Source organism: Triticum urartu, chromosome 5A (genome assembly GCF_056163025.1).
Source record: "Triticum urartu cultivar PI428250 chromosome 5A, HENAU_Tu73, whole genome shotgun sequence".
NCBI lineage: Eukaryota > Viridiplantae > Streptophyta > Magnoliopsida > Poales > Poaceae > Triticum > Triticum urartu.
The window spans coordinates 394,845,446-394,872,371 of record NC_141877.1 but is presented as its reverse complement, the minus strand read 5'-3'; the positions used below and the strand labels follow the sequence as shown (position 1 = coordinate 394,872,371).

The following is a 26,926-nucleotide window of genomic DNA, read 5'->3' as shown; positions in this document are numbered from 1 at the left end:
TCCTTAATCATCGTCTGAAAAGTCTGCAACATTAACGTTGCAGCCCGAAACGGGTCAGCACATGGAATATGCTGGCAAAGTAACACATAGAGAGTAATGGAATGAAACAACTATTCTATATGCATATTTGGCTGGTGGAAAGTTCTATGGTTACAGTTTTGCGTAAAGCAAATTTTTCCCTACTGCAAAGGAATAAATTTATTTAACTATCATGGTAGTTGTTAAACATTTAGAATGGTTGACAGCATTCTCAATCCCAATTAAGCATCATCATTAAACAAAACCCAACAAAATTTAAATTTTTGAGTAACATGTTGAGATTCACATGATAATCCAGGTACTAGATACTCAAGATGTCCATAACCGGGGACACGATTAATCATGATTAGTTTATACACTCTGCAGAGGTTTGCGCACTTTTCCCCACAAGACTCGATCGCCTCCGTTTGGTTTCTCGCACTACATGGTGTTTGAGAAGACGGATGACCGAGACATAGTCTTTCAGAAGCGCTAGCACCTTACGATCGGGTAGACCGTTACACCTACTTTCCCCTACATCTGCTAGTCTACCACTATAAGAGTTCACACAACTTAATCAACTATGCTAGAGCCCATAATAGCTTGTGGCTGCACACGGAAGTTTCTAGCATGAATAATCTCATGATCCCTTTGAGCCTGGGTGGCGGTCCATAAAGAAAAATAGGCAACCGCTGGAATACCCAGGTGCCTTAATCCACCCAGATGTGTATTTAAGTTGCCACCTTAAGTAAACCATTAATTAACAATCTCACATCTGTCATGGATTTCACTCAACCAATCCACGTCTACTAGCATAGCATGGCATAATAAGCAAACGTAGAAGTAACTCCCAAAGGTTTGATAATAACAGGTAATAGGTACTACCTCATCTACTTCCCAATCCCACAATTTAATTCGATCCTAATCATGCAAAGTGTGAGGATTGATCTAATGCAATAAAACTGGGTAGTGGGAAAGCATGATCAAAGTGTTACTTGCCTTGCTGATGATCCGGGAAACCTAGCGATTCGAAGTAGCAAGCGCCGCACTTCGGGTACTCTATCGCAACAAACAAGCATGCAATAAGTACTCAACTAATGCACAGGTAAAACTCAAATAAGAGATCTAACCAGAAAGTTCAACTTAAGAACTCGGTTGGCAAAAAGAATCAAATCGAACGAAGCAACGAAAGACAAACGGCAAAAGAAACAGACTTTGTCTACTATTCTGGATCTAGGGAAATTTTTATAGTGGAAAAAACTTGTTTGAGTGGGTTAAACGGAAAGAGGGTTTCGAGACGAAACTCCAGGCGCTTGAATCACTTGATTCCGATAAACGAGCGAAAAGTTAGACTAAAACGAAAATCGGATCAGAGATCGCGATCAGAAAAATCGCGGATTTAATCCGAGAAAAAGAAAAACGACGAACGTTCATTAAAATGAACGAACGGGCGAACGCTCGCTATTTAAATAAACCAGAAAAACTGATCTATTTAAAAAAACCGAAACTAAAAAAATGAGCAAAAACGTCGGAAAACCGAACGGTTTTTCGAGAAAAACCGAAGGCTAAAAAAACTACCTCCGGCGAACGGCGGCGGCGGCGCGGGGCGGCGGTGGCGGCGGCGCGGGGCGGCTAGGGTTAGGGTTTGGGCGAGGCGGCGGCTTGGGCTTCGGCCGGGGGCGGGGCGACGGCTTATAAGAGGCCCGGCCAGGAGAGTCCTGGTCGGTTACGGCCCAAGGTCGGTTCAGACCTTTTTTTAAAATAATTACGCTCGGAAGAAAAAACAAAAGAAATAATAAACGGACTCCAAAAATCCCGAAATAAAATCTTATTTGATTTTTTTATTAAATCCTCAATATTTCTTTATTTTGGGAAAGTCATTTTATTCCCTCTCTCATATTTTTGTAATAGAAATAATTGAAGATAAAATAAATAAAATCAAATGATCCTATTTTCAAAATTTGAGACAACTCAAATATGAAAATAACGAAATCCCCAACTCTCTCCGAGGGTCCTTGAGTTGCGTGAAATTTCTAGGATCAACAAAAATGCAATAAATATGATATGCAATGATGATCTAGTGTATAACATTCCAAATTGAAAATTTGGGATGTTACAGTTTTGTTTGGAGTGTCTTGTATGATACGAGCCTTTGCTTGTTTTGGTTTGTGTTTTTAGTCATGAATCTTTGCTGGACACACCTATTTGAGAGAGCCAAATTTATGCCATGACTTGTTAGAATTGCTCTCTATGCTTCACTTAAATCTTTATTAGCTATGGAATTGCTCTAGTGCTTCACTTATATCTTTTTGAGCACGGTGTGCTTTAGTATTTTTTAAGAAATGCTCTCATGCTTCAGTTAGGTTTATTGAGAGTTAGTAAATTTTCAAGAAATTCTCTCTTGCTTCACTTAAATTATTTTGAGAGAAGAAAAAAAATTATGCTCATGTTCTTCACTTAGATTTGTTTGAGCTATCAAAAGCAACATATGAAACTAGTCCCAAAGTGATAGATATCCAAGGAGGATATAATAAAAACTTTCATGAAGATCATTGGACAAAATAAATTTCATTGTAATAGTTTTGAGATATGTTGATATAATATGTGAGTCATGTTGATGAGTAATTATGCTTTAGTAAGAATATTGGTGTTAAGGTTTGTGATTCCCTATGCAAGCATGAAAGTCAATAGTTATGCAATGAAATTACATCCTGCTTGTGGTGCATTATTCGGTGTTAGTTATGCTTAATGCTCGCTTATGAGATTTTTTGTTTCTTGTTTGGTCGCTTCTCAATCTTTTGCTAGCCTTCATTTTGCACTAAGTATGATCACTACTTGTGCATCCAAAATCCTTTAAACCAATTTTTTCATATGAGTCCACTATACCTACCTATATGCGGTATTCTTTTGCCATTTTAAGCAAATTTGTATGTGCCATCTCTAATTTTTAGAATAAACTTCTCTTTTGTGTGCTCGCACCGCTCATGAAACAGTAGGGGATGGCTGATATATTTCCATGCTAGATGTGTTATTCTCAAGATGAGTATTTATTCACTTATCATTGCATGAGAGTACAACAAAGGTATTAGGGATGCCTAGTCCCAAAACGAAAAATGAATTTACTTTGTGTTGTCAAATAATAAATTCCTTGGAAAGTGTTGGTATGGAAGGCACCCGTGGATACGGTTAGCCATGGAAAGTGAAAGTATGGTGTAAAAAGGAATAAACTTTATTTTCTGTTTGGGAACCTCCTATGATATATCTAGCATGGAAAGTATTGTGAACTACTCGATCATTTTGGTTGATAGGAAAAGCATGCCTCCCAAAATGTTTTATGTCTATCTTTTTCGCTTTGAGATCTGGCACCTCTACAAATCCCTACTTCCCTCTGCGAAGGGCCTTTCTATTTACTTTATGCAATTTTTATTTTTACTTGAGTCTCCATCTTCTCTTATAAAGCACCAACTAAGGGGCACTATGATCGTACTTGAGCATTGGTGTAGCTAATATGCAAGTGTGTTTCATGAATGGATCAATGATTGAGCATAATGGGCTATGGATAACTTGCTTTAGCGTTAATATTTTGAAATACATGGTTGCTTGTTGATATGCTTGAGCATTGAAGTCCTCATGTCAAAACTAGACTATTGCTTTGAACCATATAAAAGTCCAATTGTCCATGCTATAAAAGAAAGAATATGTGATGAACATGTTAGGCAGCATTCCACATCAAAAATTCTGTTTTTATCATTTACCTACTAGAGGACGAGCAGGAATTACGCTTGGGGATGCTGATACGTCTCCAACGTATCTATAATTTTTGATTGTTCCATGCTATTATATTATCATTCTTGGATGTTTTACAATTATTTTATATCATTTTTTGGTACTAACCTATTGACATAGTACCCAGTTGCAGTTGATGTTATTTGCATGTTTTTTACATCGCAGAAAATCAATATCAAACGGAGTCCAAATGCAGCGAAACTTTTTGTGGATTTTTACAGACCAGAAGACACCCAATGGGTCGGAGAAGCACATGGGGGGTGCCCCGAGGGGGGCACAACCCACCAGGGCGCGCATGGGGGCCCAGGCGTGCCCAGGTGGGTTGTGCCCACCTCGGTGGCCTCCCGCACCATCTCTTTGCTCTATAAATACCCCAATATTCCAGAAACCCTAGGGGAGTCGACGAAAATCAATTCCAGCCGCCGCAAGTTCCAGAAACACCAGATCCAATCTAAATGTTGGAATTTGCTAGTAGCCCTTTGGCCCAAAGCCCAACTAAAATTCTGAAATTCTCTTGGCCCATTCATGCACACATGTGAGTGGTGTGAGTGAGACTAAAGTTTAGTCCCACCCCGGAAGTTGAGAGAGACTTGCACCTCTTTATAAGGTGAGTTCTTCTACCACTTGTATGAGCATGAGAAGAAGAGACCTACACGTGCGCTCCTCCTCCTAGCTCGCCTCGCCACGCCACGCCTCGTCATGATGCGCCGCAGGTTGCGGGAATGAGCCGAGCTGAGGACAGAGCTATGCATGTTGCCTATATTTTTGCTGCTCGGGGAAAATTAATGAGTCATTAATTAATAATTAACGAACGCGTTAGTTACTGAACCATTTCCAATTCTTTTGGATCGCGACGACTCAGACGTGGGGCTTACCCCATGACCTACCCGGCACGCACTATATAGTCAGGCAGACGTCTACTGTAGCCGCTGCCGTATCGTATGGTTTCGCACCACCGTTCCAGATCATTGCGCCGCCACGCAAGTCTTCCCAATCCCTCCTTTCGGTGTGCACTGCTGATACGTCTCCAACGTATCTACTTTTTCTCACACTTTTCCTCTTGTTTTGGACTCTAATTTGCATGATTTGAATGAAACTAACCCCGGACTGACGTCGTTTTCAGCAAAACTACCATGGTTTTGTTTTTGTGCGGAAATAAAAGTTCTCGGAATGAAACAAAACTTTGCGATGATTTTTTATATCAATAATAAGAATTACTGGAGCCAAGACCCACCAGAGAGGGCCCCCTAGGTGGGCACAACCCACCAGGGCGCACATAGGTGGGTTGTACCCACCTGGTGGCCTCGCAGACGACCCCCGTGATACTATAAAATCACATATTTCCAGAAAAAAATCAGGGAGAAAGAATTATTGCGATCCACAAGACAGAGCCGTCGCCAAGCCCTGTTCTTCCCCGGGAGGGCAGATCTGTAGTCCGTTTGGGGTTTCGGAGAGGGGGATCTTCGTTCTTTGTCATCACCAACCCTTCTCCATCGCCAATTCCATGATGCTCCCCGCCGGGAGTGAGTAATTCCTTTGTAGGCTCGCTGGTCGGTGAGGAGTTGGATGAGATTCATCATGTAATCAAGTTAGTTTTGTTAGGGCTTGATCCCTAGTATCCACTATGTTCTTAGATTGATGTTGCTATGACTTTGCCATGCTTAATGCTTGAGACTTTAGGCCCAGGTGCCATGATTTTAGATCTGAACCGTTTATGTTATCATTATTATATCCATGTTCTAGATCTGATCTTGCAAGTTATAGTCACCTACTACGTGTTATGATCCGACAACCCCGGAGTGACAATAACCGGGCCCACTCTCGTTGATGATCGTAGTTTGAGGAGTTCATGTATTCACTATGTGTTAATGCTTTGTTCCGGTTCTCTATTAAAAGGAGGCCTTAATATCCCTTAGTTTCCAATATGGACCCTGCTGCCATGGGAGGGTAGGACAAAAGATGTCATGCAAGTTCTTTTAATAAAGCACGTATGACTATTTACGGAATACATGTCTACATTATATCGATGAACTGGAGCTAGTGTCGTATTGCCCTAGGTTATAACTGTCTCATGATGAATATCATCCAACAAGTCACCGATCCAATGCCTCCAAACTTTTCATTATTGTTACTGCTAAGTTACCGCTGCTATCATCACTGTTACACTTGCTACAAAATTGTTATTATCACTGTTACTGTTACTATTGCTGCTGTCACTATTATCAAAACTATCAAACTACTTTGCTACTGATCACTTTGCTGCAGATAATTAATCTCCGGGTGTGGTTGAATTGACAACTCGGCTGCTAATACCTTCAAATATTCTTTGGCTCCCTTGTGTCAAATCTATAAATTTGGGTTGAATACTCTACCCTCAAAAACGGTTGCGATCCCCTATACTTGTAGTTTATCAATTGCGAGAAGGGATAGCAGGCCTCCGGAACCCTGCCTCTCATGATCCTATATGGGAGAGGGGCGATTAGGTTTTTGGGGAGCGCACTCGCGCGACTGCTGGCAGCGACGACTTCGCCAACGACGACTTCTTCCCCGACCTCGGCAACCTCCTCCTCAACGGCATGGGTGACAACCTCAACACCAATGGTGCTGCTCCCGTTGCACCGTATGTGATTATGTCCTTCCTTTTCAAGATCGTGGTAGAATTCATGTTTCTAGTCCGTGATCTAGATTTGATCTGTTCATCTAGTATGCTAGTCAACATGATTAGTTTAATCTCTGTTTTCATTGTCATGATTTATTTACTATTTGTTCAGATTAAATCTCGTAGTAATTTGCTCATATATTCAACAATCCAAAAACCTGATTATAGGCAACTTACTCCGAGTGGTTTTGCTGTGCATCTGAAGCCGCCTACCTTTAAGGGGGTGCAATATAAGAGGTGGCGCACAAGAGCAGTTTACTGGTTCTAGACCATGTACTGCTATGATGCTACCAAGGGCAAGCCCGAGGGCTATCTTAATCCTGCACAGTAGGAAGCTTTCGAGAAGATCGATACCCTCTTTAAAGGTGCCCTTCTGAGTGTTCTGGATGATTCCATTGTGGATTAGTATATGTTGTTTCACAACGGCAAGGACATGTGGGCTGCGCTTGAGGCCAAGTTTGGGGCCTCGGACGCTGACAGCGAGTTCTTTGTCATGGATTAATTCTATGACTACAGGATGAATGATGAGCGCTCTGTTGTTCAACAGGCTCATGAGATACAATCACTCGCAAAAGAACTTGAGTACTTCAAGTGTGTGTTGCCGGACAAATTTTTTGCCAGAGGCATCATTGCCAAGCTTCCACCTTTGTGGAATAATTTTGCTACTTACCTGAAACACAAGAGACAAGAGTTTTCCGTTTCGGATCTCATTGGTACTCTTGATGTTGAAGAGAAGGCAAGAGCAAAGGACACACGTGCTCGAGTTGCTGAGGGAGCTTCTAGTGCCCACACATGGTACAGAAGAAGAACTTCTAGCCCAACAAGTTCAAAAACAACAAGAACAAAACTCAAGGCAAAGGCAAGTTTGATACAAAGAACAAGCCGTCCCATTCTACCAACTTCAAGAAGAATTATCATAAGAAGGGGAAGGGACTTTGCCATGTCTACGGTGATCCTAATCACTGGGCTCCGAAATGTCCTAACCGCTTTGAGGAACATGAACATGAGAAGAGTGGCAAGTCTGCTAATGTTGTCATCGGTGATACTGCTATGAAGGAATCAGGGTACAGTATTTTTCCTACCATCCTTTCAGTATTTCAATCCCCTGATTGGTTAATTGACACCGGTGCCAATGTACATGTTTGTGCTGACGCCTCCATGTTTTGTTCTTACCAGGCCATAGGGACTTCTCCTTAGCGGATGGGGAATGGGTCACATGCCATTGTTCGAGGTGCCGGTATGGTTGATCTGAAGTTTACTTCGGGGAAGACCATCCGTCTGAAGAATGTTCATCATGTGTCGTCCATCAATAAGAATCTCATCAGCAATTACCGTTTATGTCGAGATGGTTTTAAGTTGGTTTTTGAGTCCAATAAAGTTGTAATTTCCAAGTGTGGACAAGTTTTTGGAAAAGGCTATGAGTGTGGAGGCTTGTTCCGCCTATCTTTGTCAGATATTTGCACTAAAGTTATTAATAATGTTTGCCACAATAATGAGTCTGATATTTGGCATTCACGACCTTGTCATATTAACTTTGGTTGCATGACGTGGCTAGCCAATATGAATTTAATTCTGAAAATCCCTACTGTCACAGGCTCCAAGTGCCAAGTATGTGTGCAAGCTAAGTAACCTCGCAAGTCCCATAAGACTGCAGAGGCAAGAGACTTGGCGCCACTAGAGCTTATACATTATGATCTTTGTGAGATGAATGGCGTGTTGACAAAAGGTGGAAAGAGATACTTCATAACGTTGATTGATGACTCCACTAGATATTTATGTGTATCTTCTGAAATCAAAAGATGAGGCTTTAACTTTCTTCAAAAACTATAAAGCTAAAGTGGAGAACCAACTTGATCGGAAAATTAAACGGCTAAGGTCCAATCGTGGTGGAGAGTATTTTCCCAATGAATTTTATTTGTTTTGTGTGGAACATGGTATAATCCATGAGAGGACGCCTCCCTACTCACCTCAGTCTGATGGGGTGGACGAAAGAAAGAATTGAACTCTAACTGATTTGGTTAACGCCATGTTAGACACATCAGGTCTTCCCAAGGAATGGTGGGGGGAGGCGCTAATGACTGCATGTCATGTCCTAGATCGAGTTCCCACAAAGCATAAGAGCATGACTCCATCTGAGGAATGGGAAAGGAAAAGGTTGAAACTCTCTTACCTACGTTCTTGGGGTTGTTTGGCAAAAGTCAACATACCAATTCCCAAGAAGCGCAAGCTTGGACCAAAAACCGTGGATTGTGTTCTTCTGGACTATGCTTTTCATAGCATTGGCTATAGATTTTTGATAATAAAATCTAAGGTATCCGACATGCATGTTGGTACGATTATGGAGTCAAATGATGCAACTTTCTTTGAGGACATATTTCCTATGAAGGATATGTCGAGTTCATCAAATCAGGAGATACCTACTCCATCTAGTGAGGAATTCACTGTAATTCCTGAACCCACCATTGCGATGGAACACGTTGAGAATCCTGTTGAGGGTAACAATGGAACTCCTGTGAGGAGTAAGAGACAGAGGACTGCAAAGTCTTTTGGTGATGATTTCATTATGTACCTCGTGGATGACACACCCAGGACTATTTCAGAAGCCTATGCATCTCCTGATGCTGACTACTGGAAGGAAGCTGTACGTAGAGAGATGGATTCCATCTTAGCTAACGGTACCTGGGAGATCACTGACCGTCCTTATGGGTGCAAACCTGTAGGATGTAAGTGGGTGTTCAAGAAGAAGCTTAGACCTGATGGTACGATTGAAAAGTACAAGGCACGGCTTGTGGCCAAGGGTTATACCCAGAAAGAAGGTGAAGACTTCTTTGATACTTACTCACCCGTGGCTAGACTGGCCACTATTTGGGTGCTACTATCACTGGCTACCTCACATGGTCTTCTCGTTCATCAAATGGACGTTAAGACGGCTTTCCTCAATGGAGATTTGAAGGAGGAAATTTACATGGATCAGCCAGATGGTTTTGTAGTACCTAGTCAGGAAGGAAAAGGTGTGCAAGTTATTAAAGTCTTTATATGGCCTTAAACAAGATCCTAAGGAGTGGAATGAGAAGTTCGAAAGAACATTAACTGCTACCGCCTTTGTAGTAAACGATGGTGACAAGTGTGTGTACTATCGCCATGGTGGGGCGAAGGAGTTATTCTTTGTCTGTATGTCGACGACATACTGATCTTTGGAACCAAACTTGATCCAGTCAAGGATGTTAAGGATTTCTTATCTCGATGTTTTGAGATGAAGGATCTAGGAGTAGCTAACGTTATCTTGAACATCAAGCTATTGAGAGATGAGAATGGTGGGATCACATTGCTTCAATCTCACTATGTGGAAAAGATCTTGAGTCGTTTTGGGTATAGCGACTGCACGCCTTCTCCAACTCCATATGATGCTAGTGTGTTGCTTCGAAAGATTGCTAGAGATCAACTGAGGTATTCTCAGATTATTGGCTCGCTTATGTATTTGGCGAGTGACACGAGGCCTGACATCTCTTTTGCTATGAGCAAGCTGAGTCGGTTTGTGTCAAAACCAGGAGATGATCACTGGCGTGCGTTTGAGAGAGTTATGCGCTACTTGAAAGGCACTGCGAGCTATGGGATTCACTACACCGGGTATCCAAGATTACTGGAGGGTTATAGTGACTCGAACTGGATATCTGATGCTGATGAGATTAAGGCCACAAGTGGTTCTGTTTTTACAGTTGGTGGTGGCATTGTTTCCTAGAAGTCTTGCAAGTAGACCATCTTAACGAGGTCAACTATGGAAGCAGAACTCACATCATTAGACACTGTCATTGTTGAAGCAGAGTGGCTTCATGAGATCTTGATGGACTTACCTATGGTTGAAAAACCAATGCCCCCTATCCTGATGAACTGTGATAATCAAACTGTGATCGTCAAGATAAATAGTTCTAAGGATAATATGAAGTTCTCAAGGCATGTGAAGAGGAGACTAAAATCTATCAAAAAATTGAGGAACTCCAGAGTTATTACGTTGGATTACATCCAAACGTTGAAAAACTTGGCAGATCCCTTCACAAAGGGTTTATCATGTAATGTGATAGATAATGCATCGATGGAGATGGGTTTGAGACCCACCGCATGAGTTGTCCATAGTGGTAACCCACTCTATGTGACCGGAGATCCCATGAAGTAGAAGTGGGAGACAACTGTTGGTCAGCTGAGAGGAGAGTATCCCTATTCCAATTAACCCACTCCATGAAGATGCAATACTCTCCTGATCTGGATGGCAGGTTCATAGTTATCTTAATGTGTTCCAAGTGGCTTATTTGAGTAAGCAGAGATGTTGTCCTGCAGAGCAACTCCTAAGGAACACACCTATATGAATTTGACTGTTAATGTCGCAGTCTGTGAAATTTGGGTGTTCTCTAATAAATTCATGAAAGGCCCTCGAGTATGATGTATACGCTCCACCCACTGGGAAGCCTTACGGCAGCCCAGTATCGGGCGAGATTTTGTGTGAACCTAGCCTTGCAGAAAACTTGTAGTTCAAGGCATAGTCCACTATTCAAGTTGTGATCTAGTCTAGCATAAATCTCTAAGTGGAAGTTCAACTTTACAGTCTCCACTACGCATCAGTATATAAATAATGTTTTGGAACTAAGTGATGGGATGTGCTAATGAGACTTTGTGGGGGATTATTGGAATTTGCTAGTAGGCCTTTGGCCCAAAGCCCAACTAAAATTCTGAAATTCTCTTGGCCCATTCATGCACACATGTGAGTGGTGTGAGTGAGACTAAAGTTTAGTCCCACCCCGGAAGTTGAGAGAGACTTGCACCTCTTTATAAGGTGAGTTCTTCTACCATTTGCATGAGCATGAGAAGAAGAGACCTACACGCACGCTCCTCCTCCTCGCTCACCTCGCCACACCACGCATCGTCACGATGTGTCGTGGGTTGCGGGAATGAGCCGAGCCAAGGACAGAGCTATGCACGTTGTCTATATTTTTGCTGCTCGGGAAAAATTAATGAGTCATTAATTAATAATCAATGGACGAGTTAATTACTAAACCGTTTCCGATTCTTTTGGATCGCGATGACTCGGACATGGGGTTTACTCCCATGACCTACCCGGCCCACACTATATAGTCAGGCAGACGTCTACCCTAGCCGCCGCCGTATCGTATGGTTTCGCATGATCGTTCCAGATCATTGCGCCGCCACACAAGTCTTCTCCATCCCTCTTTTCGGCATGCACCGCGAGAAGGGACAGGAGGCCTCCGAAACCCCGCCTCTCATGATCCTATACGGGAGAGGGGCGATCAGGTTTTTGGGGAGCGCACTCGCGCGACTGCTGGCAGCGATGACTTTGCCAACAACGACTTCTTCCCCGACCTCGGCAACCTCCTCCTCAACAACATGGGCGACAACCTCAACACCAACGGTGTTGCTCCCGTTGCACCGTATGTGATTCTGTCCTTCCTTTTCGAGATCGTGGTAGAATTCATGTTTCTAGTGTGTGCTCTAGATTCGATCTGTTCATCTAGTATGCTAATCAACATGATTAGTTTAATCTCTGCTTTCATCGTCATGATTTATTTACTATTTGTTCAGATTAAATTTCATAGTAATTTGCTCATATATTCTACACTAAACACCATCACGGAGGGGTACAACATCCTCATTGGTGCCTCTCCGATGATGCGTGAGTAGTTCATTGTAGACCTACGGGTCCGTAGTTAGTATTTAGATGGCTTCCTCTCTCTCTCTCTCTCTCTCTCTCTCTTTTGATTCTCAATACAATGGTCTCTTGGCGATCCATGTGATGTAACTCTTTTTGTGGTGTGTTTGTCGGGATCCGATGAACTTTGAGTTTATGATCAGATCTATGTTTTTATCCATGAAAATTATTTGAGTCTTCTTTGATCGATTGTATGCATGATTACTTATAGCCTCGTATTTCTTCTCTAATATTTGGGTTTTGTTTGGCCAACTTGATATGTTTATCTTGCAATGGGAAGAGGTGCTTTGTGATGGGTTCAATCTTACGGTGCTTGATCCCAGTGACAGAAGGGGAAATGGCACGTATGTATCGTTGCTATTAAGGATAACAAGATGGGGTCTATTTCTACATAAATAGATCTTGTCTACATCATGTCATTGTTCTTATTGCATTACTACGTTTCTGCATGAACTTAATACACTAGATGCATGCTGGATAGCGGTTGATGTGTAGAGTAATAGTAGTAGATGCAAGCAGGAGTCGGTCTAGTAATCTTGGATGTGATGCCTATATAATGATCATTGTCTCGATATCATCATGATTATTTGAAGTTCTATCAATTGCCCAATAGTAATTTGTTTACCCACCGCTTGCTATTTTTCTCGAGAGAAGCCACTAGTAAAATCTACGGCTCCCGGGTCTCTTCTTTATTATATTTGCCTTCGTGATCTATTTTCATTTTCTTTTATTTCCAGATCTATTAATCAAAAAATAAAAAATACCTTGCTGCAATTTTTATTTATTTATTTTATCTCACGTGTCCCGCGATATCCATTTATCCAATCTACTACAATTTTACCTATCTTTTTACCCATGAGGGATTGACAACCCCTCTCTTACGTCGGGTTGTAAGTATTTATTTTTTGTGTGCATGAGCTGTTTACGTGGTGTTGCGTGGTTCTCCTACTGGTTCGATAACCTTGGTCTCATCACTAAGGGAAATGCCTACTGTTGCTGTGCTGCATCATCCCTTCCTCTTTGGGGAAATACCGACGTAGTTCAAGCAAGCATCACCCCCAGCAACAAGCGCCGCTACTACGGCCACTACCATGAGGAGGGTGGCCCAACTCACTTTTGCAAGGTCATCCTTGCACCGAAGCTTGAGTGCATCCCCATGCCCCTGGACTTTGATACGTCTCCAACATATCTATAATTTTTGATTGTTCCATGCTATTATATTATCTGTTTTGCATGTTAATGGGCTTTATTTTACACTTTTATATTATTTTTGGCATTGTTGTGGAAATCGTTAACTGGTAGCTGCTCGGTTGGCTAGTGAGTAGGGGATTAATAGGCTAATCGGCAAGTTAATCGGCCATTTCATCAATTAATCGGATGATTTATCGGGTAATCGGCTACTCCGGGACCCTATGAGTAGGGATTAATTGGCAAGTTAACTGGTTAATCGGATGAATTCTTGAACAAGGATTTTTGGGACTAACCTATTAACCGGAGTCCCAACCCAAATTGCTGTTTTTTTGCCTATTTTAGTGTTTTGTAGAAAAGGAATATCAAACGGAGTCCAAACGGAATGAAACCTTCGGGAACGTGATTTTTGGAACAAACGTGATCCGCAGGACTTGGAGTGGATGTCAAGCAATCAACGAGGCGGCCACGAGGCAGGGGGCGCGCCTACCCCCCTGGGCGCGCCCTCCCCCCTCGTGGGACCCTCGTGGCTCCACCGACCTACTTCTTCCTCCTATATATGTTCACATACCCCGCAAACATCTAGGAGCACCACGAAACCCTATTTCCACAGCCGCAACCTTCTGTACCCAAGAGATCCCATCTTGGGGCCTTTTCAAGAGTTCCGTCGGAGGGGGCATTGATCATGGAGGGCCTCTACATCAACTCCATGGCCCCTCCGATGATGTGTGAGTAGTTTACCTCAGACCTACGGGTACATAGCTAGTAGCTAGATGGCTTCTTCTCTCTCTTTGGATCGCAATACAAAGTTCTCCTCGATTCTCTTGAAGATCTATTCGATGTAAGTCTTCTTTTTGCGGTGTGTTTGTCGAGATCCGATGAATTGTGGGTTTATGATCCAGATTATCTATGAACAATATTTGAATCTTCTCTGAATTCTTTTATGTATGATTGGTTATCTTTGCAAGTCTCTCAGAATTATCAGTTTGGTTTGGCCTACTAGATTGATCTTTCTTGCAATGGGAGAAGTGCTTTGCTTTGGGTTCAATCTTGTGGTGCTCGATCCCAGTGACAGAAAGGGAAACGACACTATTGTTGCCATCGAGGATAAAAAGATGGGGTTTATATCATATTGCATGAGTTTATCCCTCTACATCATGTCATCTTGCTTAAGGCGTTACTTTGTTCTTATGAACTTAATACTCTAGATGCATGCTGGATAGCAGTCGATGTGTGGAGTAATAGTAGTAGATGCAGACAGGAGTCGGTCTACTTGTCACGGATGTGATGCCTATATACATGATCATACCTAGATATTCTCATAATTATTCACTTTCCTATCAGTTGCTCGATAGTAATTTGTTCACCCACCGTAATACTTATGCTATCTTGAGAGAAGCCACTAGTGAAACCTATGGCCCCGGGGTCTATTTTCCATCATACAAGTTTCCAAACTATTTTATTTTGTAATCTTTACTTTCAATCTATATCATAAAAATACCAAAAATACTTATCTTATTATTATCATCTCTATCATATCTCACTATTGCAAGTGGCCATGAAGGGATTGACAACCCCTTTATCGCATTGGTTGCGAGGTTCTTATTTGTTTGTGTAGGTACGAGGTGACTCGCGCGTGGTCTCCTACTGGATTGATACCTTGGTTCTCAAAAACTGAGGGAAATACTTATGCTGCTGTACTACACCACCCTTTCCTCTTCAAGGGAAAACCAACGCAATGCTCAAGAGGTAGCAAGAAGGATTTCTGGTGCCGTTGCCGGGGAGATCTACGCCAAGTCAAGACATACCAAGTACCCATCACAACTCTTATCCCTCGCATTACATTATTTGCCATTTGCCTCTCGTTTAATTTCCTCTCCCCCACTTCACCCTTGCCGTTTTATTCGCCCTCTCTTTTCCGTTCGCCTCTTTTTCTATTGCCTCATCGTTATGGCAAGTCCTCTATCTACTCCTTTGTCTCCCGAGAATGAAGTTCTTAATTTTAAACAAAGGGAGGGAGAAAATCTAAAAGATGCTTGGTACAGAATTTGCAATGCACAAAATAGATCAACTAGGAAGCAATCTACTTCCGTTCTTCTTCGCAATTTTTATGTAGGCATCACGCCTTGGAATAGATATATTCTTGATACCATTATCGGAGGAAATTTCTTGGGTAGCCATACTTTTGATTCTTATAATGCTATGATAGATTTGTTTGGCCCACCACCTCTTTTGGTTAATGGAACTATTTTAACTTTGGAACACGTGATGCAACGGCTTGAAATTATTGAAATAAAGTTGCCACCGTAGAGTTGATTGAAAATTTGGATAGAAAGATCCATAACCAAATTACCCAATACGGATCTAAGGTAGGAGTTGCTCTTAAATTTTTTAAAGAAAAGGAACCTATGGTTAATGAAAAGATAGATCAAGATTCCACTAGAATTGATAAAATTGAGGATATTATTACTGTCGGTGTCAAAACCGGCGGATCTCGGGTAGGGGTTCCCGAACTGTGCGTCTAAGGCGGATGGTAACAGGAGGCAGGGGACACAATGTTTTACCCAGGTTCGGGCCTTCTTAATGGAGGTAAAACCCTACGTCCTGCTTGATTAATATTGATGATATGGGTAGTACAAGAGTAGATCTGCCATGAGATTAGAGAGGCTAAACCCTAGAAGCTAGCCCATGGTATGATTGTATGTTGTCCTACGGACTAAAACCCTCCGGTTTATATAGACACCGGAGAGGGTTAGGGTTACACAAGGTCGGTTACAAAGGAGGAGATACACATATCCGTATTTCCTAGCTTGCCTTCCACGCCAAGTAGAGTCCCGTTCGGACACGGGACGAAGTCTTCAATCTTGTATCTTCATAGTCCAACAGTCCGGCCAAAGGATATAGTCCGGCTGTCCGGAGACCCCCTAATACAGGACTCCCTCAGTAGCCCCTGAACCAGGCTTTCAATGACGATGAGTCCGGCGCGCAGTATTGTCTTCGGCATTGCAAGGCGGGTTCCTCCTCCGAATACACCACAGAAGAATTTGAATACAAGGATAGTGTCCGACCCTGCAAAATAGTTCCATATACCACCGTAGAGAGAATAATATTTCCAAAAATCCAATTTGCTGACTTGTTTTGGCAACACGACATTATGCCATGGCCTGGCGATTATTCGAACCGTTTCCTTAACTAGCCCCGCACATAACGCAAGGCAGTTTTTTGACACGTCTCGTCAAAGCAAAGATCGTGTCCCCTTATCACGGGATTCTCATCAATACGGGCGTGGGTAACCCAACCGCGTCTTGGACTCCTAGATTATAGGCAAGTCGCAAACGGCCACGGAGAGGACGCTTGATATTCACCCTCTTTATAAAGGGACTAGGCTTTTACTTTTTTCCCTCCCGTGCTCAATCGAATCCTTCCCCCACCTTGAGTTCTAACACCCAAAGCCCAGGTCAGGTGCTCCGGACCTTCAATCATGTCCGGATCCAGCCTTCAAGGCCGATGGATGCCCTCCTCCGTCACAAAAGAAGACATCAAGAAGTTGAGGGAGGCCAGATACCTGACCGCCGAGGTTTCGCATCGGCTGCCTGCCCGAGGGCAGGTCGTCCCTACTCCTGAACCCAATGAAGACGTCGTGTTCATCTCCCACTTCCTCCGAGGTCTAGGCCTCGCTCTGGATCCCTTCGTAAGGGGTTTGATGTTCTATTATGGGCTAGACTTCCACGATCTAGCCCCAGATTCCTTTCTCCACATCTCAGCATTTATTGTCGTGTGTGAGGCCTTCCTCCGCATTACCCCTCACTTCGGCTTGTGGCTCAAGACCTTTGATGTGAAGCCGAAGACAATCGAGGGACAGCACGCAGCGTGCGGAGGAGAATTAGTAAGCAAGATTGCAGGAGCTCCGTGGCCAAAGTGTTCCTTCCCAGAGGTGTCCGGATTATGGCAATGGGAGTGGTTTTATATCATAGCTCCCAGAAGTGACAAGTGGGTGGCTGCCCCCGCTTTCCGCTCGGGCCCCCCACCACAACTGATGTCATGGATTAGCAGAGGGCTGAGCTGGGGTCCGGCCAAGGACGTGCCCATACTACAAAGCCGCATTCAAGATCTCTTTGAGGGAGATTTTAATTTGGTTATGGTAATGCAAGTCATGCTGGTTCGTCGAGTCCAGCCTTGCAAACGCCGGCCCCTTCGCTTATGGGAGTTCAACCCAGAAGGACCGCGTGCTATTCAAAGTTTCCTCGGCCTGACGCACGAGGAGATGTACAAGTCATTCTTCGCACCTCAAGCAGAGTGTTCGGATACTACCGAGGACATGGGCCTGAGTAGCAACCGCGCCGCCGACCAAGTAAGTAATCCTCTAACCGAACACACTGTCTTTTATTTACCATGATGTCGTTTCTGAGAAATCGCCCTTTGACCAGGACTGGCTAACAAAGGCGAAGATGATTCGGTGTTCGGCCCCCCTCCCTGAGGGTTTGGAAAATCCGGTACTGGAAAAGATGCTCGAGCTCGCACCTTCCCGGAGCCCTTGAAGGAAGATAAAGGGGGGAATAATGTGGGCGAAAGCGGGTCCCCATCGCTGTCAGTTCCAACCGAGGGAACGAGCGCCTCCATAAGGGAGGATAACCAAGGAGAAGATTCTGACCTTCTCTCGCTACGGGGGAGGAAGAGGACTGCCTCTAGGGATCTGGAAACCGAGGCTTCCAAACGGGAGAAGAATCTCCAACATAGGGTCCTGCCTCGGGGGGTGCTCTTGCCGCACAAAGTCCACACGGGGATCAACCCTCTAAAGAGCCATAAGTGATCAAAAAATACTTTAATAGTGAAGATATATTACCTTTCCTCTGAGGAAAATAACCGAAGCATATATCTTGTAGTTCGGATCTTAGCCCTTTTCAGCTGAGCTCGTCTTCGGGGGATCTTCTTCCGGAGATGATGGAGAGCGAAACACCTCCCCCGAACTCCCCCGCTCGAGAAGCGGGCGACCTCGAAGTGTCGTCACGGAGGGCCTCTCCGGATCCGGTGAGGCCAGAAGATAATCCTATAGTCACCCGAAGTCCCCAGCGCCCGGCTCTCGAAGAGAGCAAATAAAAGAGTCCGGCACCGCCTGGTATGCGGTCGGACATTCTGAGGGAGCTGTTGAAGTAGGCGGCCATCTCAGAAGAACACCGTACGTTGATGGGTACGGTGATGGAAAGAATTTCGTCCGCCGAAAGCGGATTACATGAAGCCTTTATGAGTCTACTGACAGACTTTGAGGTACGTGAAACGATATACTTTTTGATAGTACCGCACATGTTAGGTGTGCCCTGTGTAGATAGTAGCCCCTGAGACTCTGGTTGTTGTCGAGAACGGCGGCGAACAGAAGATCATAGTCCCAGGTAATAACCAGACTGCCTTTATGTGCAGGTGGTGGAAGCTCTGGTGGCTAGCCGGACTAATGAGTTTGCCGAACTAAAGCGGCAACTGGATGCACTAGACACCGACATCGAGCTTGTTAACAAGCGGCTTGACGAGTCACAGGGTAAGTAATGTTTTCTGGTGAATGTCACATAATAAGAGCAGCATGATGCCAGTATCTTTAATATGTTGCGACTGCAGATGGAGCTGCCACCATGGAAACCCTTCGGGCGGAACTTGCCCGAGCCAAGGAACAAGCAAGAGTTAGTAATGCGGCTGCTTTGAAGGCGGCCGGAGAGTTAAGAGCCGAGAAGGCCGCGCATTGCGAAAGCAAAGAGAAGATGACCAAGATGGCCGTAAAATTAAAAGACACTACTGACCGTTGCCAGTTCCTTGAAGAAGGGAACCGAGTGAAGGCATCAGACATTGAAAAGGCCACGATGGCGACCAAAGACACTCGCTCTGCTATGAGGGCGAAGAAGGAGGAGCTGTGTGAAGCCGAGGATATTGCGGCTGGGAAGCCCTTTCTGCTGCAGAGGAAGTTCGGAGATCCGCGGTATGCCCCTCTGGATCGGCTGTGGAGTTCGGCAGACACATATATGGACTTGGCGGCGAGCGCTGTCGATGCGGTCGAATACTTCTGAGATCAGATAGATCGTGAAGTGGACAAGCTGTTCTGGTCGCAATTTAACGTTCCAGAGCGTCCGCTTCCCTTGACTGATCAGCTAGCCGAATGGGCCGAACTTAATAGGTTGTCTGGACTTGCCATGAGGTCCGTTGTAGATCATTTGTGGCCGGAGAAGCCGAAGGAGAACAACTATTTTAGCTTAGTGCAGCAGTTCCTTGGTGCGGTGCCGCGCATCAATGCGATGAAGAGGTCGGCGTGCATAGAAGGCTCGCGGATGGCCTTTGCCCGTGTCAAAGCATACTGGGCGGAGATGGATGCTACCACTATTGTGGCGCAGGGTTCGGCCATAGGCCGAGTGGCTGCTGAGCACTATTTTGAAGAGGTTCTTGAGGGTTCTCATTTGATAGAGGCCCAGTGCTTGAAGAATATTATGTTTTAGTGACATGTATTCCCATTGTAAACACAATGTTTTTTTTATGAAATGTATTAAGGCTATATTTATACTTTTGCCTGAAAGTAATATGATGCCTCCTGTGCAGCCGTTTATGTATATATGTATATAACCTGAAAGATTGCAGTCGTCGGCTTCAAACCCCACGCATATAATGCGGAGGTGCTCGCAGAAGACGCGTGTTCACACTTAACCCAACGTCTTGGTCCTAATAAGGAGGTGATAGCGCAACGAACGAGGCAACCGGACTATGATGCTTTAACACTTTCACTTAGCCATAGGAGTTTGACGGTGGGGCTACTATATAGCCCCTTGTGTCTCCGCACTCTCCCGAACTCGGGGTGCGTATATGCTTGGACGGGAAACGGCCCTTCGTTAAAGCGAAGGAATTGTAACATTCCGATAGGTCATCGAGTGGTTGACCAGTCTCGCGCTATATCATGACAGTCAGTTTTCGGCTTTCTCTACTGAGGTGCTTGTCCGGATGAACCAGGGCACAATCGCAGTAGTTCTCCTGGTGCTGCCTTAGCCGATAGAACGGAACGTAAGGCACCAAAACACAGGAGCCGGGCAAACCCAACATTTGACCAAAGACATGATTCGGAGCTGATGCATATAAGGCCAAACTCGCGACGCTGAACACTCCCTAAGGTATTCGGTCTTTATGGTGTAAGCCGGGCCTAAATAGTGCCCTTTGTAAGAAGCCCCTTATGTCCAGGTACGTGTGTTATTCTGACGTGGCCACATGTCAAGACGTCAGCATCCTTCTCAATTGTACTAAGAATCTGAGGGATGTGTATCAACAAGAGACAATAAAAAAGGTTTACGCAGGGTCTTAATCTAAAAAGAATCCTTGGAGCGGGTCCCTGATGCACGTCTGCGCCTGTGTCTCCGTTGTGCCGTATCCTAGACGGGTGTAGCACGATGGTCATCTGTAAAAGAGAGGAACTTAGGTGAAAAGTTGTCGTGCAAAAAGGTAGTTTTTAAAGTAACCATGTATAATTAAAGATGAGTAAAAATTGCCACTTGTCTGCGCGCGTTGAGCCCCTTGTATTTGTAATAGGGGTGTGGCCATCAATCCGGCATGAATTACATATAGATGCGCCGGACTCGTCTAACCGTGTCCGTGGTCTTGACGACCTATCAAATGCTTTCGTTGGTGAGGCCGTTTTTAGTGTGCGGCTGCCAAGGCAGCCGCACTCTCTTCAGCGTGCAAAGATCGCTCAATATTTCCATTCACTGTAATGATGCCACATGGACCGGGCATCTTGAGCGTGAGGGAAGCGTAATGCGGTATTGCATTAAAGCGAGCGAAAGCTCCACGTCCAAGTAGTGCTTGATAGCCACTTTGGAACGGAGCAATGTGGAAGGTTAAATGTTCGCTACGGAAGTTATCGGGGAAGCCGAATATAACCTTTAGTAGCTGGGAGCCCGTGCAGTGAGCCCCTGGGCCTGGCGTTACTCCTTTAAAGGTAGTGTTGCTATGGCAAATTTTCGTTGGGTCTATCCCCATTTCGCGGATTGTATCCTGGTATATCAGGTTTAGACTGCTGCCACCGTGCATCAGGACTCGTGTAAAGTGGTATCCATCAATTATTGGGTCTAATACCAGGGCAGCCCATCCTGCACGCCAGATACTTGCTGAGTAATCACGATGGTCGAAAGTGATCGGTTGAGACGACCTGTGGCAGGACTCCGCGGTGATAGGCCTTGGGCATATTTTTCTGGGAGTGCTGCTTTGTTTCTCCCCTTGATCACGTGTAACACGTTGACTGTTTTGACTTCTGGTGGAAACTTGTTTTGTTCCCCAGTGTCTTGCTTGAGAGGCTCATCCTCGTCTTTGCTTGGTGTATCCTCCCCCTTGTGTACGGCGTTGAGCTTGCCGGACTGCTTGAAGACCCAACATTCTCTATGGGTATCATTAGCGGGTTTACCAGGGGTGCTATGGATCTGACATACTTGGTCCACAATTTTGTTTAGGCTGGACAATTCGTCTCTGACGCCTTTAGAGGGCGGCTTTTGCTGACCTGGCCGAGAGCTTCTGAATCCGGCGTTTACTGCCATGCTCTTCGTGCTGTCTTCTTTATTCCGGCGTTTGTTATTGTTGTTGCGCTGTGATTTCCCGTTTCCATCTCTAACTTCGGATGTACTGGGGTCGCTGATGCTGCATTTGGCTAGCCAGCTATCCTCACCCGCGCAAAAGCGGGTCATGAGGCTTGTTAATGCTACCATTGTTCTCGGCTTTTCTTGGCCGAGGTGTCTGGCAAGCCATTCATCACGGACGCTATGCTTAAAAGCTACCAAGGCTTTGGCGTCCGGACAGTCGACTATTTGGTTCTTTTTAGTAAGAAACCTGTTCCAAAGCTTTCGGGCTGACTCTCTGGGCTGTTGAGTTATGTGACTCAAATCGTCCGCGTCCGGAGGTCGGACATAAGTCCCTTGAAAATTTGCCCGAAAAGCGTCTTCGAGCTCTTCCCAGCTTCTAATGGAGCTTTCGGGGAGGCTCTTAAGCCAGTGCCGAGCTGGCCCTTTGAGTTTGAGGGGTAAATACTTAATGGCGTGGAGATCATCTCCTCGAGCCATATGGATATGGAGGATATAGTCCTCAATCCAGACCCCAGGGTCTGTTGTTCCGTCGTATGCCTCTATATTTACGGGTTTGAATCCCTCTGGAAATTCATGGTCCAGCACCTCATCGGTGAAACATAGGGGGTGTGCGGCACCCCTGTAACTGGGTGTACCGCGTTGTTCAGATGTTTGTTGTGTTGCATTGTATGCTAGAGCGCGCTTATGTGGTCATGGATCTGGTTGCGCCGTCCTTTTGATGCGAGTCCTCGCGTGGATCGCGTATTGGCTTATGTGCGGCGTTGTTTGCCGCTCTATGTTGGCCGTGAGGTCACCTATTCGGCCAGACGGCTGTTTTGATTTTTGGTTGTGGGGGATCTAAGGCCTCCTCATCGAATTCAGGTAGCAACTTCCGCTTCGGGTAGCTCTTGGTGGGGCGATTACCGCCATACTTCACTGCTATGTTGAGTACTTTGCTCCATCTGATTTGGAGTGTGTCTTGCGCAGCCTTGAGCCTTTGCTTCTGCTTTTTTAGACTCCTCGCGGTGGCAACGAGCCTATGATGGGCATTCTGTTGCTCTGGGTGTCTGTCTGGTGTGACGTCATCTGGACTATGATCTTTGACTGAGTCGGGTTGTTCGGCTTGATTCTCCGTGTTGCCGTGGTCCGGCAATGGTTCCCCCTGCTCTAATGCAGGGTCTGTATGATCGTTGTTTCTAATGAGGCGGGATTTGGGGCGGCGCTTACGCCGCCGTTTTGACTGCTTCTCGAGGTAACAACCCTTCGTTGCGTCCTTCCGTTCCTCATCGTCGTTTTCTTTTGGTGTGTCCACCATCTATACGTCATGTGGTGAAGTGGGCGTCCAGTGCCCTGTGGGTAGTGATTCCTGTTCGTCTCCTGCATCGTTGTCCATATCGTCGATGTCTTCAGAGTCGGAGTCGAGCATGTCGGTTAAGTCATCGACAGTGGCTATTAAGTGGGTGGTGGGTGGGCGGCAAATTTCTTCGTCATCCGCATCCCAGTCCTGCTGGGCATAGTTCGGCCAGGATTCTCCTGACAAGGAGAGAGAATTTAATGAATTCAGTATATCGCCAAAGGGCGAGTGCTGAAAGATATCCGCGGAGGTAAACTCCATGATCGGCGCCCAACCTGATTCGATCGGAACGGGCGCATGCGGCTCGGAGTCCGTGGCCGGAGAAGTATCCGACAGTTTAACAGCACGGCTCTTGTGAAGGGTAAGGTCGATATTCGGCTCGATCGCCGCTGAGGGTAAGGCCTCCGTGGCGGGGTCCATCCACCTGCCCGCGGAAGGCGCAACTGACTCCGAATTGAGGGTCGGAGCGGTTGCCGGTGCAATCTCCTTAACAATGTCTGATGGTAGAGCTAAATCGTACTCATCGTGACCGTGTGACGCACAAGGCAGAGGCTCGAATCCATCGAAGATCAAGTCTTCGCGGATATCGGCCGTGTAGTTTAAGCGTCCAAACCTGACCTGGTGGCCAGGGGTGTAACTTTCAATCTGCTCCAGATGGCCAAGCGAATTGGCCCACAGTGCAAAGCTGCCGAACACAAAGATCTGTCCGGGGAGAAAAGTCTCACCATGGACTACATCGCCATCGATGATAGTAGGAGCCATCAAGCCTAACAGCGACGACACAGAGGAACTCTCAATGAAAGCACCAATGTCAGTGTCAAAACCGGCGGATCTCGGGTAGGGGGTCCCGAACTGTGCGTCTAAGGCGGATGGTAACAGGAGGCGGGGGGCACAATGTTTTACCCAGGTTCGGGCCTTCTTAATGGAGGTAAAACCCTACGTCCTGCTTGATTAATATTGATGATATGGGTAGTACAAGAGTAGATCTACCACGAGATCAGAGAGGCTAAACCCTAGAAGCTAGCCTATGGTATGATTGTATGTTGTCCTACGGACTAAAACCCTCCGGTTTATATAGACACCGGAGAGGGTTAGGGTTACACAAGGTCAGTTACTGTAACATCCCAAATTTTCAATTTGGAATGTTATACATTAGATCATAAATGCATGTCATATTTTATTTGCTTTTAGTTTTGATCCTAGAAATTTCTACGCAACTCAAGGACCCACAGAGAGAGTTGGGGAATTCATTATTTTCATATTTGAGTTTTCTCAAATTTTGAGAATAGGATCATTTGATTTTATTATTTTATCATCAAATATTTCTATTACAAAAATATGAGAGAGGGAATAAAATGACTTTCCCAAAATAAAGAAATATTGAGGATTTAATAATAAAATCAAATAAGATTTATTTTCGGAGTTTTTCGTTATATTATTTGAATTTAGGAAAAATGTGCGTTTTTCAAAATTGCATTTAGGCCCCAAATATATGTTCACCTTGTGCGGCTTGATTTTAGAAGCCCGAGAAAATTTATTTCGGGATTTTTGGAGTCTGTTTAGTATTTCTTTTTATTTTTCTTCCGCGCGTAATTATTTAAAATAAAAACGAACCGACCTATCGGGGCGTGTCCGACCCGGACTCCTGGCCCGCTAGGCTTTATAAGCCGGGGGGGGGGGAGGCCCAGCCGAAGCCAAACCCTAGCCCCAGCCCCGAGCCGCCCCCAGCCCAGCGCCGCTACCGCCCGCCGCTGCCACCGGATGCCGCCGCCGCCGGACGCCGCCGCCTCGTCGCCACACGCCGCTCGAGGTCGCCTCGAAGTCCGCGCCGGTTTTTTTTTTGAAAAAACCGTTCGTGTTTTCCGTCGGTTTTTTGTCGGTTTTTTTAGTTTCGGTTTTTTAATAGATCAGGTTTTCCGATTTATTTAATTAGCGAGCGTTCGTCCCTTCGTTCGTTTAACGAACGTTCGTCGTTTTTCTTTTTCTCGGATTAAATCCGCGATTTTTCTGATCGCGATTTCTGATCCGATTTTCTTTTTAGTATAACTTTTCGCTCATTTATCGGAATCAGGCGATTCAAGCGCCTCGAGTTTCGTCTCAAAACCCTCTATCCGTTTAACCAATTTAAACAAGTTTTTGATACTATAAAAATTGCCTTAGATCCAGATTAGTAGAACGAAGTTGTTTTTTTTCGGCGTTTGACTTTCGTTGCTTCGTTCGATTTGATTCTTTTTGCAAACCAGAGTTCTTAAGTTGAACCTTCTGGTTAGATCTCTTATTTGACTTTTACCTGTGCATTAGATGAGTACTTATTGTATGCTTGTTTGTTTGTTTGCAATAGAGTACCCGGAGTGCGCCGCCTGTTACTTCGAATCTCTAGGTTTCGCGGATCATCAGCAAGGCAAGTAACACTTTGATCATACCTTTTCTACTACCCAGTTTTACTGCATTATATCAATCCTCAAACATTGCATGATTAGGATCTAATTAAATTGTGGGATGGGAAGTAGTTGAGGTAGTACCTATCACCTGTTATATATCAAACCTTTGGGAGTTACTTCTACGTTTGCTTATTGTGCCATGCTATGCTAGTAGACGTGGATTGGGTGAGTGATATCCATGACAGATGTGAGTATTGTTAATTAATGGTTTATCTAAAGGTGGCAACTTAAACACACATCTGGGTGGATTGAGGCACTTGGGTAATCCAGGACTTGCCTGTTTTCTTTTGGACCGCCACCCAGGCTCAAAGGGATCATGAGATTTTTCATGCTAGAAACTTCCGTGTGCAGCCACAAGCTATTATGGGCTCTAGCATAGTTGACTAAGTCGTGTGAACTCTTATAGTGGTAGACTAGCAGATGTAGGGGATGTAGGTGGTACGGTCTACCCGATCGTAAGGTGTGAGCGCTTCTGAAAGACTATGTCTCGGTCATCCGTCTTCTCAAACACCCTGTAGTGCGAGAAACCAAACGGAGGCGATCGAGTCTTGTGGGGAAAAGTGCGCAAACCTCTGCAGAGTGTATTAAACTAATCATGATTAGCCGTGTCCCCGGTTATGGACATCTTGAGTATCTAGTACCTGGATTATCATGTGAATCTCAACATGTTACTCTAAATCAATTTTGTTGGGTTTTGTTTAATGATGATGCTTAATTGGGATTGAGAATGCTGTCAACCATTCTCAATGTTTAACAACTACCATGATAGTTAAATAAATTTATTCCTTTGCAGTAGGGAAAAATTGGCTTTACGCAAAACTGTAACCATAGAGCTTTCCACCAGCCAAATATGCATATAGTATGGTTGTTTCATTCCATTACTCTCTATGTCTTACATTGCCAGCATATTCCATGTGCTGACCCGTTTCGGGCTGCAACGTTAATGTTACAGACTTTTCAGACGACGATTAAGGAGTTTTAGGTCGTGGTTCTATACTCAGTGATGCCGTTGGAGTTGATGGACTCACTTATCTTCCAAGCCTTCCGCTATTATCGTTATTAGATGGCTTTTGGAGTTGATGGACTCACTTATCTTCCAAGCCTTCCGCTATTATCGTTATTAGATGGCCTTAAGCCATATTTATTGTAATAAGTTCTCTATGTAGACACTCGATGTAATAAGTGTGTGATTTC

General features: G+C 44.7%; 1 protein-coding gene across 1 annotated transcript in view; it reads left to right on the top strand.

Annotated features, from left to right (window-relative positions):
* LOC147971555 (putative B3 domain-containing protein Os03g0621600) overlaps positions 1-26,926 on the top strand; it is a 118,856-nt gene that overhangs the window by 37,987 nt on the left and 53,943 nt on the right. Inside the window, exon 3 of the mRNA XM_087524018.1 lies at positions 13,242-13,343. Coding sequence (XP_087380144.1) covers positions 13,242-13,343 — 102 coding nt within the window. The remainder of the gene's footprint in view (positions 1-13,241; positions 13,344-26,926) is intronic.